Source organism: Columba livia, chromosome 8 (genome assembly GCF_036013475.1).
Source record: "Columba livia isolate bColLiv1 breed racing homer chromosome 8, bColLiv1.pat.W.v2, whole genome shotgun sequence".
Taxonomy (NCBI): domain Eukaryota; kingdom Metazoa; phylum Chordata; class Aves; order Columbiformes; family Columbidae; genus Columba; species Columba livia.
The window spans coordinates 31,411,447-31,427,143 of NC_088609.1; the positions used below are offsets into that span (position 1 = coordinate 31,411,447).

The window sequence follows — 15,697 nt, forward strand, 5'->3', positions numbered from 1 at the left end:
AGGAACATCCCTGCCCCGAAACCAAAAAGATTATAGATAATAATCGAAACTGTATAACCACAAGAATCTTGAAGTCTGAAAATATTTTTTAAATCTTCTGTGTTTCCCAGATACCATGTTCCTGGTGGTTAATATGACTATTTGACTTCTTAAAAGCTTTATTGATTAAATGCAGCTGAGTAGACAGGAAGATCATACTGTGTCAATCAGTATCTTGAAAGCTGCTTAAGGAAAATTGTGAAAAGCCAGTGGTTTACTAAAAAGAACAGCAACTAAAAGAAGACAAAACCAAAAAACACCAGCCACAAACTCTGCAAAAACCCCAAACCCTTCAACTCACATTCCTCGTTCACCTGAAGCTGGCGTAGACTTGAGAGAGATTTGCCTCTGCTGTTCTGGGACCTATGAAGTAAGAAACAGAAGTATCGTGCCACGTAAATACAAAAAAGAGCAAGTAATTTGGTAAAATACTTCAGCAGACAGATCTCTTTGCTAGTAGTTGGGTTTTTTTAACAGATTTGCTACCATACTTAGTCAGACTCTGGGAATACTGCAAATTCTCCAAAAAAATCATACCAGTGATAGCAAGTATGTAAACCAATTCAGTAATTTCTCATGTATTTTTTAAAGCTATGGAGAGAAGAGGAGCTTAAACTCATTATACTGAATGCATGGATAAAAATATAGAAGTAGAGGGCAGAGTGCAAATTGCTCATGGGCTAATTCGCACTGAACGATCTGTGTGCTTGTTAGCACTGAGAATTCTGACTATGGCAGGAAATATGTTTAAAATTAAGCTCTGAGTCCTGCCTAAAGCTAACTATATTTCCAAAATGAAGGGGGTAGCAATGTGGGGGGCTCATTGAAATTATATATAGTGTAGGAGTCCTATGACAAGAATCTCCATCTGCTACTTAGGATGTTTAGAGAAAAGAGCTTCATGTAAAGCAGTCCTGAGCATTAAGTACTGTACACACAAAACCAAACCAAGCTAGAGAAGGGCACCGACAGTTGTTCTCGCTCAGTCATGAGACACGCAAGCCCTTTATTTCCTCTCACACAGCTGGCTAAAGGGATTTTGTACCTTGTTTGTAGACTCTGGCGGCTCATCCCGCTGCTCGTGGTGGCGCTCCTGCTGCTCTCTGAGCTCTCTTTCCAGACGGCAGATTCGACCTTCGTACTGGGATTTCAGTGCGCTCATCCGCACCTCCAGTTCAGTCTTCTGCTCTTCTAATGAGCTGCTCTTTTGCTTCCACTCTTCATTTTCTTTTGTTAGCTGTTCTTTTGTACCTAAATGAAAAGGAAAGAATTCAGTCTCGCCACTGTAAAGCTGCCTGCTAAGTCCCTGCATGCTGAATACCTGGCTGTTCTAATAGGTTAATGATGTATTTTGACATCTTAAGCTAGCAAAGGAGCTCTTAGAGGTAATTTTAACTTTCACCTGCCATTTTTCTATTTAAAAAAAAAAATTAAAATATAAAAATACATAATAAAGATATATAAAGAAAAAACTACATAAGTAGTCGCAAAAGAAACAAGATGTTTTCAGCAAGCTCTGGTACCACCATTCCTCTCAACATCAATCAAAAGTAAAGGAGGGAGTTGTTTCGCACTTGTACACTTAGGGAAGGCAAGAGAAAATTACCTGTGTCATCTCTAATCAACAGTAAGATAAAAAATGGGAGTTATCACGTTTGCTGGCTAAAACTGAGTAAAACATTTTTTACCTCCATTGTATGGCTAGTCATATACTTTGTCTCCTGAAGGAATTAAAATTTATGTTTTAGAACAATTCCTGTAACATCTAATCCAGAAAAAACGTTTAAATAAAATATGAAGTAGGCCATGTTTTCACAAGCATCCTGTCTAAATGCTTTTACATAGAAATAATAAAAAGGCCAAACAAAAGACACCTTAAGGCCAGAAATAAAATATTCTAATACCAGCTAACTGTGCGATTTTCTGCTTAGCCGCAAGCAAGGTCTTCCTCGTTTTCTCTTCCTTCTCAGTGATCTGTTGCCTGAGCTGTTCCTCCTGCGTAGTCTTCTCTTGCAGATCTTGATGAAAACGAGCAAGTTCTGATTGTAGTTGTGTGATCTGCTCCTGAAGATTTCTAACTTCCGTTTCCTTTTCTGATATAGTCTAGAAAGAGAGAGAGATTGCAACTGCTGGTCACAACCAGCTACTTTAAACAAGCCCCAAGGACCCAGTATTAGCTGGCCACTTTATTAATATTAAAAGATTTTTAATTAACAATAGGGGAGACCAGTCCTCTCCAAATGCAACAGTTGAGAGAACAGCATTACTTTTCGCACTTCTTCATTCCAAGAAATAATGTGACACACTGGGCACAGGATTTAAACAAGGTTTAAAGTCCCTCTTCCCAACAAGGCAGAGGCACAAATAGGTCATTTTGTATATTTCTGTGCATACATGCGCACACACACAAAACAACAGCCTCCCATTCCTCACAGTTACATATTTAAGTACTCTGAAATTGTTCAGTGTCCTTACCACGTTTGTTCTGTTCTTACCTTTTGTAAACTTTCAACCTGAGCCTCCAAAGCCTTTGTCTTCACTTCAGCTTGACCGAGAGCGTCTTTCAGCTCTTGTACTTCCTGGGCAGAAACTTGTTGTTCTTGTTGTTCTACAAGAGGCTGAGTTGATGCTTCCGCAACCATCTGAAAGATGTCAAGTGGTATCAGGCTAAAGCGCTCCATCTGATGAGATCAGCGTTACTTTCACAAGTCGCTTTTGCATGCAAACCAATGGTTTAAAAAGTTCAGCAATTCTAATCCTAAGTTTTTTAAGAATACTGCAAAATCTCAAGTGATACGCAGCTCATGTTTTGAGCTAACAGTACAATAAACGATGTCATTTTCTGCTTTTCTCTTCACAGATAAGTATTCATAGATTATTATACAAAAGGAATGTGAAGATCATTAGCTAGATTATGCATTATTCTAGTCGAAAACACACTTCTAAAATAGAATTTTTTTGCAAAGTGTATCTACCTTATCGTGCTGTGCTTTCAGCTCCTCATATTGAGTCTTGTACCTGCGCCCAATTTTCTTGACCTGTGTTATAGTTTTCACTTTTTCTTGTATGTCAGCCACTTTAGCATCCAGTTCTTTCTGTAAAGTATCCTTTTCTGTTCTTATTTTAGTTACTTCATCCTTCAGGCTCTGAACAAGATTCTGGCTTGTAGTCAAGGATGCATTAGTTCTAAATAACAAGAGATTAGGGGAAGATGCAAATGAGATGTTCAAAATAGTCAATATGTTTCGATATTGCTCATTGATCTAATATCACAGGCATTACCTGCAGTGAATTGTTTTCTAGGATTTTACGATACAAATGAGTATTTGTAGAATACAATACATTAGTTTAGAAGAAGTTCAGCTAAAAGACAGCTTCCAAAACAACTCTCACTTTGTTTTACTTGCTTATTATCACACCACAGCAAGAATACCAAAAGTTTCATAGTTACATGGAGACAGTTAAGAAATTACACTTTCAGATCCAGCTTTATTTAAAATATTTTGCTCTGCACAAAACTTTTGAATAATTGACTTATGCCACACCTGGCTATTTCTGCTTTAAGCCTGCCCGTTTCTTCACTCATTTGTTGTATGCGCTTGGTGTTTGCTTCCCTCTCCGCAAGCAGCTTCCGGTACTCTTCAAGATCAGTATCCTTCTGTTGGCTCAATAAATGCTGAAACGTTGAGAAAATAGGTTGCGTTTTCATAAGATCATTATACAATTATATCCAGAAAATCTCCTTGAATTAGAGCTACTGCTTTTGCATTTTGATTTGGAATGCCTATGAATTAGAACAGCCTGTTTTGAAGCTGCATAAGCAATGCTTTATAATTAAAATACATTTCTTAGCTTGCTGTTGTTTTTAAGAAAATTTAGAACTTTTTTTTGGTCTTTGTTCTGGGTTTTCTGTTTGTTTGGGGTTTTGTGTTTGAGTTTTATTGTTGTTGTTTGGATTTTTTGTTGGTTTGTGTTTGGTTTTTGGTTTTCCACATCATCTTTGAAAACATGCATTCCTCACCTGAGTCCGGGCTTTCCAGCGTTTAACATCTTCTTCCAACAGCTTTTTCTCCGCCTGCAACATCCCACTTTTCTCACTCAGTTCAGCATTAGACTCTTGCAGAGGTAGGATGTCTGCCTCAAGCTTGCGTACCTGGCAAAACACAACTGGAGACTAAACTCTCTGGATCTTATAAGAACGAAGGAAATTGAATACAGTAGGTCATGAAAAGTAAGAACAGTAAGAGGGACAGACCCTCAAGAAGTCAAGGTTCTTTTCCAACTCTCTGCCTTTCAGTGGCAAACTGGGGGCAGGGAGAAGGAAAAGGAGCAAGCGCAGGGGATGATCCTACAGAGAAAATTATACAGGTACAACTTCACAATTTTGGATTCTCACTTCGTACTTTGGTACAGGAAACAGATTATTAACTACATGTTAGAAGCCAAGCAACAGTGCACTGGATCCCATGCAAATAACTGGTGTGTAGAAATGGGAGGAGGCAGTATCACCCTTTTAAACTCCTAATAAAGCTGTGGTCTGCTTTACAGGTGCCATTTTTCATTCACCTGCTCATAATATCCATGTTACTGAACTTCAAAATGTTGTAGGGGGACCAACGTCTTCTATAATTCTAAATGGAAAGTTTCCTCATTTGCGTATAACGTAAAGGAATAAGCACAATCTAAATCACGTATTTATTGTAATTGGCAATGGTGTATCCAGACAATAACTCATCGGCTTGAATATCTGAAAAAATTATGTGAGCCTCAGTACCAACCTTTGCTTGAATTTGTTGTAGCTCTTGTTCCAGTCTCTCCTTCTCTTCTCTTAGCATCTTGTTGGTTTCTATCAGTACGTTCATGGTCTCAGTTTTTTTCATTAATTCTTCATGCTGCGCAATGGTTTTTGCTGTCACCTTTTGAAAGGATTTAACTCAGTCATTTGTTTTGCTTGCACAGGCATATATACTTCTCTGGGTCTGGCACAACACCACCTTGCAAAGCTATCACATGTTCACTATCTCACATGTACATTCAAAATAAGTAAATATTGTTTAAAAATGGAGGATAAAAAAAATAGAGAGAGAAATTATCTTCATTTTCCCTACTTGCGTGATTTTAGAATTACCACACTGCTCCACAGGACTCAGAACAAGATTCTCCGTTTGGCTATACAATATCCACAGTTTAAAATCTCCCAGTTCTTCCACAATTTCCATTTTTGGGCACAGGCAGCAAAGACAGAGCAGAACATAGAGAACAGCCCTCTCTTACTCAAATCCTAAGTGATAATATCCAACCATACCTGCACCTTCTCCCTCTCGGCATTGAGACTGTCCTGCAGTTCCTGGAGTTCCCTTTCCAGGTGCTCAACTCTCTGCCGGTACCGCAAACTCTCCACCTGGGCCACTTCAAATCTAGTTTCTGCAATCTCCTTTTCTCGACGTATAAATCTGCAGTGAGACAATGAACAACACATCATGTCCATGAAAATGCAAGACAAAGCTTTTCAAGGTGAAGCATCTTATATCTGAAGGTCTAGTGAATATAGAAATTGGTTCAGAAAGATCAAGAAGAGACTCCTACATAAGAATTATTGAAAATCTACACAAACTCTTAAGAACCACAATAAGAAATAAATCACCTCTATGAAATTTCCTCACCAATCACATTTGCTAAAATGTGATTTAGCTTCCTGTCTTAACTGACTCACAGCTTTTTTTCTAGGAGTAGAAAGAAATCTCCTCTGTTAGTTTCCAATGTAGCACAACCACCTCCTACCTAGCAAAAAAGAGCCTACATTTTATACATCATCCTTTAAAGTAATACAGAACTATTTAATTTGCAACTAATTTATAACCACACTAGGAGAAGGAGCCCAGAGTTAAGTTTACCTAAGAATTTCCAAGATTTGCTCCTGGGATTTGCCCTCCTCATTGAGAGAAACATTCACTGCAGCTGGCACGGCTTCCTTCATCGAAGTCACCATCTTGTCACTCAGGCTTTCCAGCTGTTCATGTAATAATCGATTTTGTTTTTCCAAATCTTCACAGCGGGATGCGAGTTTGGAAGCTTCATCCTACAACAAAATTGTTCGATGGCTGTGAATTCTGTGTCGGAATTTCCACTAACTGAAAAAAAACCACTGAAACCATAAAACAAATCATACCTTGATCATTCTCTCTCTCTCCTCCCACGAGGCTTTGCACTCTAATAATTCAGACTCCGCTTTCTGAGCGGCATCCTCCAGCTGCTGCCTCACCGCTGCGTTCTTGGCAACTTGCTCTTTAATAGCCTGTAATGCTTCAACATCAGCAGCATGAAGCATTAACTCCCGTTCATATTTATTTTGCGCTTCAGAAGCCATCTTTGCCTGCAGAAAAATATGAAAAATAGATTCTGCTCCCTTTAATGTTATACGTTTGATATGTATAAAGAGATCCCCAAATTCTAGATAAAGTCAGTGACCACTAATCCAAAAGAAAACCACTGGGCAAAACCTGTGTCATTCTCGAGTCCAAAATAATGGATAAGCTTAGAACAGTTCCCTTAAGGAAATTCTTATTTTTATGAAAAATTAGAATTTTATATAATTTTCTCTGAGCAGCTAGCAGGAGGATATACTCTCTATATAGCTACTCTACAATTAAACCTCTTGGTGTAGATTCTGCACCGATAACAGGCAGGTGTCTAAGAACACCCCCTGGTTACTTCTACATGTGAGTGGGCAAAGATACTTGCTGCATGAGGTTAAAAAGCTACTGACTATGGTCAGTATTTGCTGAAAAAGATGAAAATGCCTGTCAATTGAATTTTGAGTTGGATTAAACAGCAGCTAAAAGCTTTTCAACATTCTTTACACCAAATCAGTGTTGCCAGGATTCTCACCTGCAGAAAAGTAGACTCCCATTTAAAAAAAACCCCACGTTGGTAACAAGATCATCTTTCCATGTGCTGCTAAATATAATATTTCCCTCAGTTTTAAAAGATGGCAATTACGTTTTGGATTAGAAAGATATTTTCCCCGCTGTCTTGTTGTGAGAGTTCGGGTTTTTTTTCTACTTCCCATCAGGAGACTGAGGTAGTAAATCATTAAAAACAGTTAATTACATACCTCAATCAATTTTTTTACATACGAGACAGACTTTAGAAACAGCATCTTCTGTTTTCTTAAAGATGACACACACTGTGCTTGCAGCACAGCTTTGTATTCAAAGTCAGTTTAATTGATACTACCACAATGTTTGATCAGGTAGAACAATGAAGCATTAAATAAGCAGCTGTTCAATAAAGTGCTTTTAAAGCACTTTTCTTGCCTCCACAAGCCTCTGATTAGCAGAACTACCTTAATAAAAGTTTTGAGTTCAACTGAAAAATCTATTAAAAACTAACATTACATTTACCACCTCTGGCTGAAATAGGCAAATACTACAAACACACCTGTTCCTGGCAGTCACGTCTGGCTTGCTGTTCATTATTTAGAGCGGTGCTGGCTCTCTGCAAAGCTTCCTGAACTTCTGATTGCATGGTGGACAGACTCTTCTTCAGTTCTGACAGCTGGAGTGATGGGGGACAAGGGAAATAACCAAAATAAATAAACAAAACAAAAAATTAAGACTAAATCACAAAGTATTTAACAGAGTATTGAACACAGCAAGGCTTTGAATAATGTAGAACTGAAGTATGGTTATTTTTTTAGTATGTTTTTTAAATACTAATTTTAATCTAAAAAGAAATATTTTCAAGATTTCAATTTATTAATATACAAAGCTCTTTGCTGGTAAAAATAGATAACTGCTCTTTCAGAGTTGGGCCTGCAGTAATTCTAGTTGCAGTCATCTTGTTTCATTCAAACCCAGTAAGAATCCCTCTGTAAACCAGACAAATAAGGGCACAGACTACCCTGTTTTAAAAGACGTGCATGCTACAAATTTGGGTTTGGCACATGTTCCAAAAAGGGTTTTCTGAGACCTGTCTCAAAGGCTTTTACCCACGTTTTTCTGCAAACAGTGCTCAAAGTTGAGAAAGATATTGACAGCTTTAAATAAGCAATCACCTTAAGAAAGTGACAATGTACTGCTCATGTTTGGAAACCTCTCACAAATTTAGTTACCCATTTGTACATCCTAAAAGATTTAGGTTTTGGACACTATCATACTGTGAAAACAAACTGAAGTTTAGGGAATCGTGTAAAAGCACATTCTTGCGGACTCTATGCAATAGAGTTTAAGGAAGGGGATGTTCAGTGCATACCTGCTGTTCCATATTCTCCACAGCTTTACGCTTCTCCTCTTGCAGTTCTTGCTTTTCTTTCTCTGACTCCATCAACTTCTTTTCTAGCTGGGCTTGATACTCTGAAGACTCCTTCAGGCGAGCTTCAACTGTTGCACGAACTTCCTCCGTCACCTTCATTAAAATCCATCATAAGAGATCAATTGGCTTTCCTTTAAATATGACAATCTGATGTGAAAGTAGTATTTTTTTAAAACAATTTAGAGCCAGAATAGGTGTTGTCAGCATCTCATTTAGAACATCACCGAAAATTTGAAGAATTGCAAATAGCACCGACATTTTCCTCTTTTGTTTCCCCCCTTCAAAGCTGCAATGCCTCATGAGGTACACCTAAGAAAAGTTTTACGTGGCCGCACTCAAATGTGCAGTAGCCATTTATTACACACCAGAATCTGCAATATTGTAAAAGCAGATGAAGCCACGGTGAAGTTTTTACAGAACACAGGCAGAGAACCTGGATACTAGACAAACAGTATCTACTGATGCTGTGTCTTCAGTAGAAAATGAGAATTCTGTTTTCCCAATCTAATTGATTCCACTATGCTGAACTGCCTGGAAGAACAGGCTTCATTTCTTATTAATGTGGTGGAGTGCATGACAGATGAGAAAGTCATTCTTAAGCTTTTCCCATCAATCCCACATACAGAATGCTCTTTTGCATTGCTGACCTTACTGATGCAGAAGGTGTGAATTTAACTGCTTTTGATTAAGGGTTAATTCATATTTTTAACCATTGATCACAGGGTTATACAGAAGAGTTTTTACAAGTCAATTCCCCTCTTTCGAAAGGAGACAGTGGCAGGATACAGCATAGAGTCAAAGTTACAATTCCACATTTTAAAAATATGCTGCAAAAAGGTCTAATATTTCTATGATTAAAAGTGTTTCTAATTGAAACTGTCTTAAATAAGGTCTTACTACATTATATTCTAATGTCTTCTAAGCTAACTTGAGGTTTTTTGTAATTCCTCCCATAATCCTACAGACTGTACTGTATACAAAAAGTCTCATCGTCTTTGGTTTTGTTGCTGGTTTTGCTCTAATAACCAATGATAACTACTTACTTGTTTTTCCTTATTAAGGGACTCCTCTAGACTAAGAACCATGGCCCTGTACTGTTCCACATTACTAGAACTAGTCTTGAGTCTTTCTCTCAGGTCGTTAACTTGTTCATCAGCTTGTCTTAGTCGACTTACAAGATCATCCACATCTTCATTTGCATTAGGCTGACCTATAATATTAGAACATATTCATTAACCAATGAAGTTTAATTCAGTTTTTTTAAACCACCGTTCTGTTGAAAGCTGATGTATTTTTAGGATAATAACGTGGAAAACACAATCACCCTCACAAAGCTTCCCTAAATAAAATTGTCAGCCGTAACCAAAATAGTGGCTTACGATAAATTTTGCTGATTCAGAAAAGAAAAAATAGGCTATTTAAAAATAAGTGACCTAATAGACATAAGCTCTTTCAAATACAAAAAAGGGATCCTATTGACAAAGACTGCTTATAAATTAATTTTACTTTAACAAATCATCCTGGTTATCATTTGTTTGAATATGTGAAAAGCGTGATTATTTAGCGTATTGTCCTCCTAATTCTAAATTATTATGAATGACGATTTTCACCATTCTGCAGACAGCAATGCTTAACATAAAGAGAAATTTAATATAGACAGACAGACACCTTACCCTTCCCTGGAGCCCTCACTGACGACTGAGATGCGAGCTGAGCCTCCGTGTTGTTAAGCTGCTGTTTCAACATGGTAGTTTCTTTCTGGGCATTCTTTAAAAGTTCCTTTGTGTTAACGTGACGGTTTGTTTCAGTCTCAAGCTGCCTCTTAAGATCCAGGATATGAACCTGAAAACACAAGGTTCTTAAACTTGTAATTATTCACAAATGGCACAAAGACCAAGTATGTTCACAAATTTCACGTATGAAAAGCCACAGACTGCAAGCTGGCAGAAACCATGCAACTGTGGCTTTATTATCACTAAACCAAATGTAGTATATTTAAAATTATACTCACCTCTTGATTTTTGGTAAGGGAATGTCTTTGTTCCACCTCATTTTCTAGTTTCTTCTTCAGCTGAGATATCTCACGCTCTAGCTTTTCAATCTGATTAGTGAGTCTTTGTTTCGTTTCTGTCTCGGACCTCTCCAGTATTCCCTGATAAAAGAACGTAATGCGCCATGCTTACAATACACTTTAAAGAATCACTGCAGCATTTTATACAAAGTTGTCACAATACTTCTCCCATCAACAAAAAAAAACTACTGCAGGGAGCAAGCAATAAAAGGTAGATGCAGGAAACTATGAAAAGTAGCACTTACAATGTACGACTTAGTTTTGGAAGATTTTTTTAATAATAGTAATACAATAAGTATTGCCAATACAGGCACTGGCAAATTTTGCTATCATAAAAATTAACATACAGATTTTTTCCTTTCACTCTGTTATATGAGTTTTGTTGCCATTTCATTGCGAAAACCCTTCTTATCAACTCAAAATTCTCAGGACTCGCCCAGGTAAATAACAGAATATTGTAATTTACGACACGAACAACAAACTTGCTTAAACAAGTTGCTTGAGTATTTTATGATCAGTGTCAATTTGTAGCAAAAAACATAATCCACCCTATGACCCAATCCCATTACTGTTTTATTCCATTTCAATGGGTATTTATTGAAAACTCTGAAAGATACATCAAACTTGGACGTAAGAATAACACCACATACCTGAATAGTTCGTAAATTAGTAAGCAGCAAGTTCTGTCCTCTTTGTTCAACTAACAAAGACTCACGTTGCTGAGTCAACCGCACATCTGACATCTTCAAGATATCTTTCTCTTTTTTTAAGTTTTCTGCTCTCACCTTTAAGACAGCAAATAACAACAAAAACTTGATTATCAATCCCAAATCTGCTCATTAATGTTATTTTTACGATCAGTTAATATTACTTTCGAAAAAGAGCTTTTAAGATTACAGATCGCAAATTAAAATTTACACAAATTAAGCCATGAACAGTAAGAACATAATTGTTTGATGACTTGCATTCTCTCTGTAAACTGAAACACCTTCGGAACGCTGTTCCACCTTCACCCAGTGCTTGAGGTATTTTGTGGAATGTTGCAAATGTAGGCAGCAAATATAATAGCTGATGCACTCAAAAAGCCACACATTCAAGTTCCAATATCTTTCAAGATAATCATAACACTTGAGCTAATGCGGAATACCAAGCAGCATAATACGCTGAATCACTAACCTCTGCCACTGCCAGTTTTTCATTAGCTCCCCTCAGGTCTTGAGTCATAGTGTTAATTATCTGCTCTTGCTTCTGAGTCGTTGCTGTGAGTTTCTGGGTTCTTTCATGCAGAGATGTTATTTCTCGCCGGTAACCTTCAACGTTATCCTGCAGCATTTCATAACTTCACATGGAACAAAAAAGTAAAGAATATGTTTGCCACATTAAACTGCTTAATTGCAAGAGGTGTACGTACACAGCTATATGTTTTGTGTTCTTGTGCATCAGTTTTCACATAGGTGGCTCGCTCAGCTAGAAGGTGTATTGTTGATACCACCATCACTATTTCCTTTGTGTTCTTTAACAGAATAGACACTATTAATGTTTAACTGGCAATTCTTCTTGAGCAAACAAGATTCTCCTGACAGAGAACACATCCATTAGGCAATCAAATTAAATAGTTGATTTACCGTTTGGAGGCAAACTCCAGCTGCGTGGATATCTTTGCATTTTGTGACCTCAAGTCTGTGACCTGCTCCTGAAGCTTTTCATTTTGTTCATTCAGCAACTTGTCATTCTCCGCCTTTTCTTTTTTATAGTTCTCAAACACTTCCTGCAACTACATCCAAGAACACGCATTAAAGTGCTTACAAGTGTAAAAAGAAGTAATGATAGCTTTCTACAGTGCTTATTGAAAAATATACCTGCTTAAGCGCAGCCTTAGCCTCCACAGCCTCCACTGACTCAGCCATTGACACCGGAGCAGGAGTTGACATGGCTTGAGGTAAACTTGGGCGCTTTGGAGTAGACATAAGAGAAATCTCCTCTGGTAACGTACCTGAAGCTAAAAAAAGATACAGGGATTTTAAACGCAACCACTGAATGAATGTTTGCCAAAGCAAACCATATAACCACACTGAAATGTGGCTAAAACTAAGACTGTATTGCTGGGCAAGTCTTGGGCTCTCTTGAGCAACTCATTTTTTTATACCCACAATAGGCTACCAGAACACACAAAGTCACCACTACATGTCAGTCATTATGTAGCACATTATTATACTGTAAAAATAAAATCATGTGTCTAAATCCAAATTAGTAGGTTTTCCAGTAAGGGTAAAAACTGACTAGCAGGTTAGGAGAAGTCACCAGTACCATTACAGCACCATTACTGAAAACTCGTAACAAAAGGACAATTTTATATCTTTTCAGCGGTGCAGAAAGGTGAAGCTCACCTTGCAAAGGGATGATGGCTCCTGTGGTCTGTGCCAACAATATGCGGAACATATCACGCTGACGAACTATAGACTCAACAAGCTGCACCTGATGATGACGCGACTCACGCAGCTTTTCCAGCTCGTTGTGAGCTTCCTCGAGTTGACTCTGAAGCTCCGAAATTCTGAAACCACCAACAGTTGTTTTCAGTAAGAAAGAGCGAGGCAAATCAAGATGACACAACCCAGTAGCGTTAGCAGAGAATCAGGCTGAGAACTTTTAATACAGAATTACTTTCTGTGGGCTTTACAGCTGGTGAATTAGATATGCACACATTCAGTTTTTTGTTCAGCTAACAGGAATGGAAACTTCTCTTTCTTTTTTGATAAACAGTGCTGTTCCGTGAAATCACATTCACTAAAATTTATTTTTACTTCGGATTTTGACGAGAGGACCTATTACAAGATGTATACCTACAAAACCATTTTAATCTAACACTGAAGACAATGTTGCTTAATAACAGTTCGCCTTTATGAATTACATAGCTGCTCATGAGCACACGCACACTTACAAATGCACATACATGCACACAATCACTACCAATCAGAAGCAAAAAACCTGGAAAGTGTTCGAATAAATCCCTGTTACTACTTAGTAGAAACAGTTTACACATCACTCACTTAGATGATGTTGTTTCTTGCTCCTCTTTTTCTCTAGCCTCTCCCAGCTCCCGAAGAGCCACCAAGAGACGCTGATTCTGCTGCTGAAGTTCTTCAATATTTCTGTAAGAGACCAGGTGTTGAGATATCACCTCAGAAGAGCTACTGATGTCAGCGGAGCTCACTTCTTCATCGCGAATCACATGGTTGCCCCTGGCTTCCTCTAGTTCCATTAAAAGCACACGAATCTGAAAGAGAACATTCTAGTGTAAGACTTGCAAACAGACTCAAAATTCTGCTCTGAAAAACAGTATAATAGTAATAAAGTCCTTGGAAATTAAGTATTTTCTCCTACAATATACAAACTACTATAATCAATAAATCCTTGTAAGATAGTTACATCACAGAAAAAAAAAAACAGTTCGACAAAACGAAACCACATCAATATCACAAGTAAATAGTTCATGTTCAGTTCTGCAAACAGATCACAGGACACTTCAAACAAAGAAGTTACGACTTTTCCGTGCCAGATGTTAAACAATAATTATCCTAAAGCAGAATCACTTCTATTCAGCTAAACTTAGTCCAATTTTATAAGCAGAAATGTAAATACCATGTTGTCTTAAGGAGAAGCTTTTAACATCACTAAAGCTCTTAAGAGAACTAAAGTCTACATGACTGTCACTGAACACAACTTCCAAATAAATTGCAGAAATACAGCACCATATTAATAAATAAATTGCAAATAGCACATTTAACCATAGCAACATTTGTTCTACCTGCTGTGAAAGATCTTTCACTTGTATTTCCAGTCTCTGGTTCTCTCTCTCAAGTAGAGAGGCGTGTTTATTGGCTTTATCGGCATCCTCCTGCAATCGCTGGATCTCCTGCAAGCACACAAATATTAACAAACATGGCAATTCAGCTCAAACACCTTTCTTTCCAGACAGATAATGTCTTGTGAATCAAGCTGCATTTTACTACTTTAAAATTACACTCAAAAGGTTAAACTCCACATATTTATGAATCAAAACCTCTTTCAGGCTATGTTAGCATATGTATTAAAATTAATGGGAAGTGAGCACCTCTGTTTACAAAGTATTTTTCTCTCTCAGAAATGAAAGATTGTAAGTCACCCCATTTAAGCCTTCACTATAAAAAATTCTGAAAAAATGTTTTGTCTGTAAAATTATTTGTCCTGTCCAATAAATCACAAGCTAGAAAGTTCAACAGATATTTTCCCACAATAAAAGTTGACTAAAAGATCCATTTTATACATTTACTGACAACCATTAGCATTAAGGAATTAAAAATCCATTTTTTCCATGATTTTACATGCTCTTTTATTTTATACTGACCTTCATAGCTTGTTCAAGCTTCACAGACAGACTAGCAACAGCTTTTTGGGAACGCTCAAATTCTTCACGCTGACGTTTCAAGATTGGTGCTTTGGCTTCTACTTCCTGCACTATTTCGTCCAAATATTTATTGATTCTCTTATTCTCCAGCTTTTCCAAAAGCAACTGATCCTGAGTTTCTACATATGCATTGTACAGCTGCAACAAAACATTTTTTTGGTTTTGATACACCTGGACAGACCTCTTAAAAAAGAACCACTGGTAATTACATAATTCATAACTGTAAAGTACGTTTGAAAAAAGAATCCCAATAACTCAGCTAGCAAAGTCTCCCTCAAACGCATTAAAAGATTTCATCGACTCCAGCCAGGCGTTACATCAAATCCCAAACCGTGAATGAAATCTGCACCCTTATATTATTAGCGTTGTATCTACTGGCATTTCGAGAGCCTCGAAATGGAAGAGTTAAGAGAACTTACCTCAGTAAGTTTCATCCCAGGCTTGACCACTTTGGCTACGGCCGCAGCGGTGGGGGACATGGCTGCCAGCTCCTCCTCGGACAGGATGGCTCCTGCGGACATAATCCCACCAACCACCATTAAAAGCTGCAATAATTCCCATCATAGATATTCTTTATTAAGAATGTCTACATACACCTTTGTGCTTTGTAATACACATACATGTGCAAGTGACTGGTATTATGCACAATATTCCCTGTCTTACATTATCAATGTCCCTGACCGAGATAATCTGAAATGTTGAAAAGCTTTTGCTATTAGACTTTTGAAAGCGACATCATTTCTGAACATAAGCAATTGAAATACCTAGAACAAAACTTATATCAGATTTCCTAGCAAACTGCCAGAGGCTTGGAGTGGCAGAGCGCTGTT

General features: G+C 37.7%; 1 protein-coding gene across 6 annotated transcripts in view; it reads right to left on the bottom strand.

The window, feature by feature from the left end:
* Window positions 1-15,697, bottom strand: part of TPR (translocated promoter region, nuclear basket protein) — a 38,675-nt gene that overhangs the window by 15,252 nt on the left and 7,726 nt on the right. For all 6 annotated transcript variants that reach the window (XM_065072795.1, XM_005506552.3, XM_065072794.1 and 3 more), the window contains exons 11-35: window positions 15,287-15,378; window positions 14,808-15,005; window positions 14,229-14,336; window positions 13,471-13,697; window positions 12,811-12,974; window positions 12,283-12,422; window positions 12,049-12,197; window positions 11,600-11,762; window positions 11,074-11,208; window positions 10,364-10,504; window positions 10,026-10,194; window positions 9,396-9,562; window positions 8,293-8,445; window positions 7,480-7,596; window positions 6,209-6,412; window positions 5,934-6,118; window positions 5,345-5,492; window positions 4,818-4,955; window positions 4,061-4,192; window positions 3,585-3,715; window positions 3,015-3,225; window positions 2,535-2,681; window positions 1,944-2,142; window positions 1,085-1,290; window positions 341-402 (exon numbers count right to left, since the gene is read on the bottom strand). In XM_065072795.1, the coding sequence (XP_064928867.1) occupies window positions 341-402; window positions 1,085-1,290; window positions 1,944-2,142; window positions 2,535-2,681; window positions 3,015-3,225; window positions 3,585-3,715; window positions 4,061-4,192; window positions 4,818-4,955; window positions 5,345-5,492; window positions 5,934-6,118; window positions 6,209-6,412; window positions 7,480-7,596; window positions 8,293-8,445; window positions 9,396-9,562; window positions 10,026-10,194; window positions 10,364-10,504; window positions 11,074-11,208; window positions 11,600-11,762; window positions 12,049-12,197; window positions 12,283-12,422; window positions 12,811-12,974; window positions 13,471-13,697; window positions 14,229-14,336; window positions 14,808-15,005; window positions 15,287-15,378 (3,886 nt within the window). The remainder of the gene's footprint in view (window positions 1-340; window positions 403-1,084; window positions 1,291-1,943; window positions 2,143-2,534; window positions 2,682-3,014; window positions 3,226-3,584; window positions 3,716-4,060; window positions 4,193-4,817; window positions 4,956-5,344; window positions 5,493-5,933; window positions 6,119-6,208; window positions 6,413-7,479; window positions 7,597-8,292; window positions 8,446-9,395; window positions 9,563-10,025; window positions 10,195-10,363; window positions 10,505-11,073; window positions 11,209-11,599; window positions 11,763-12,048; window positions 12,198-12,282; window positions 12,423-12,810; window positions 12,975-13,470; window positions 13,698-14,228; window positions 14,337-14,807; window positions 15,006-15,286; window positions 15,379-15,697) is intronic.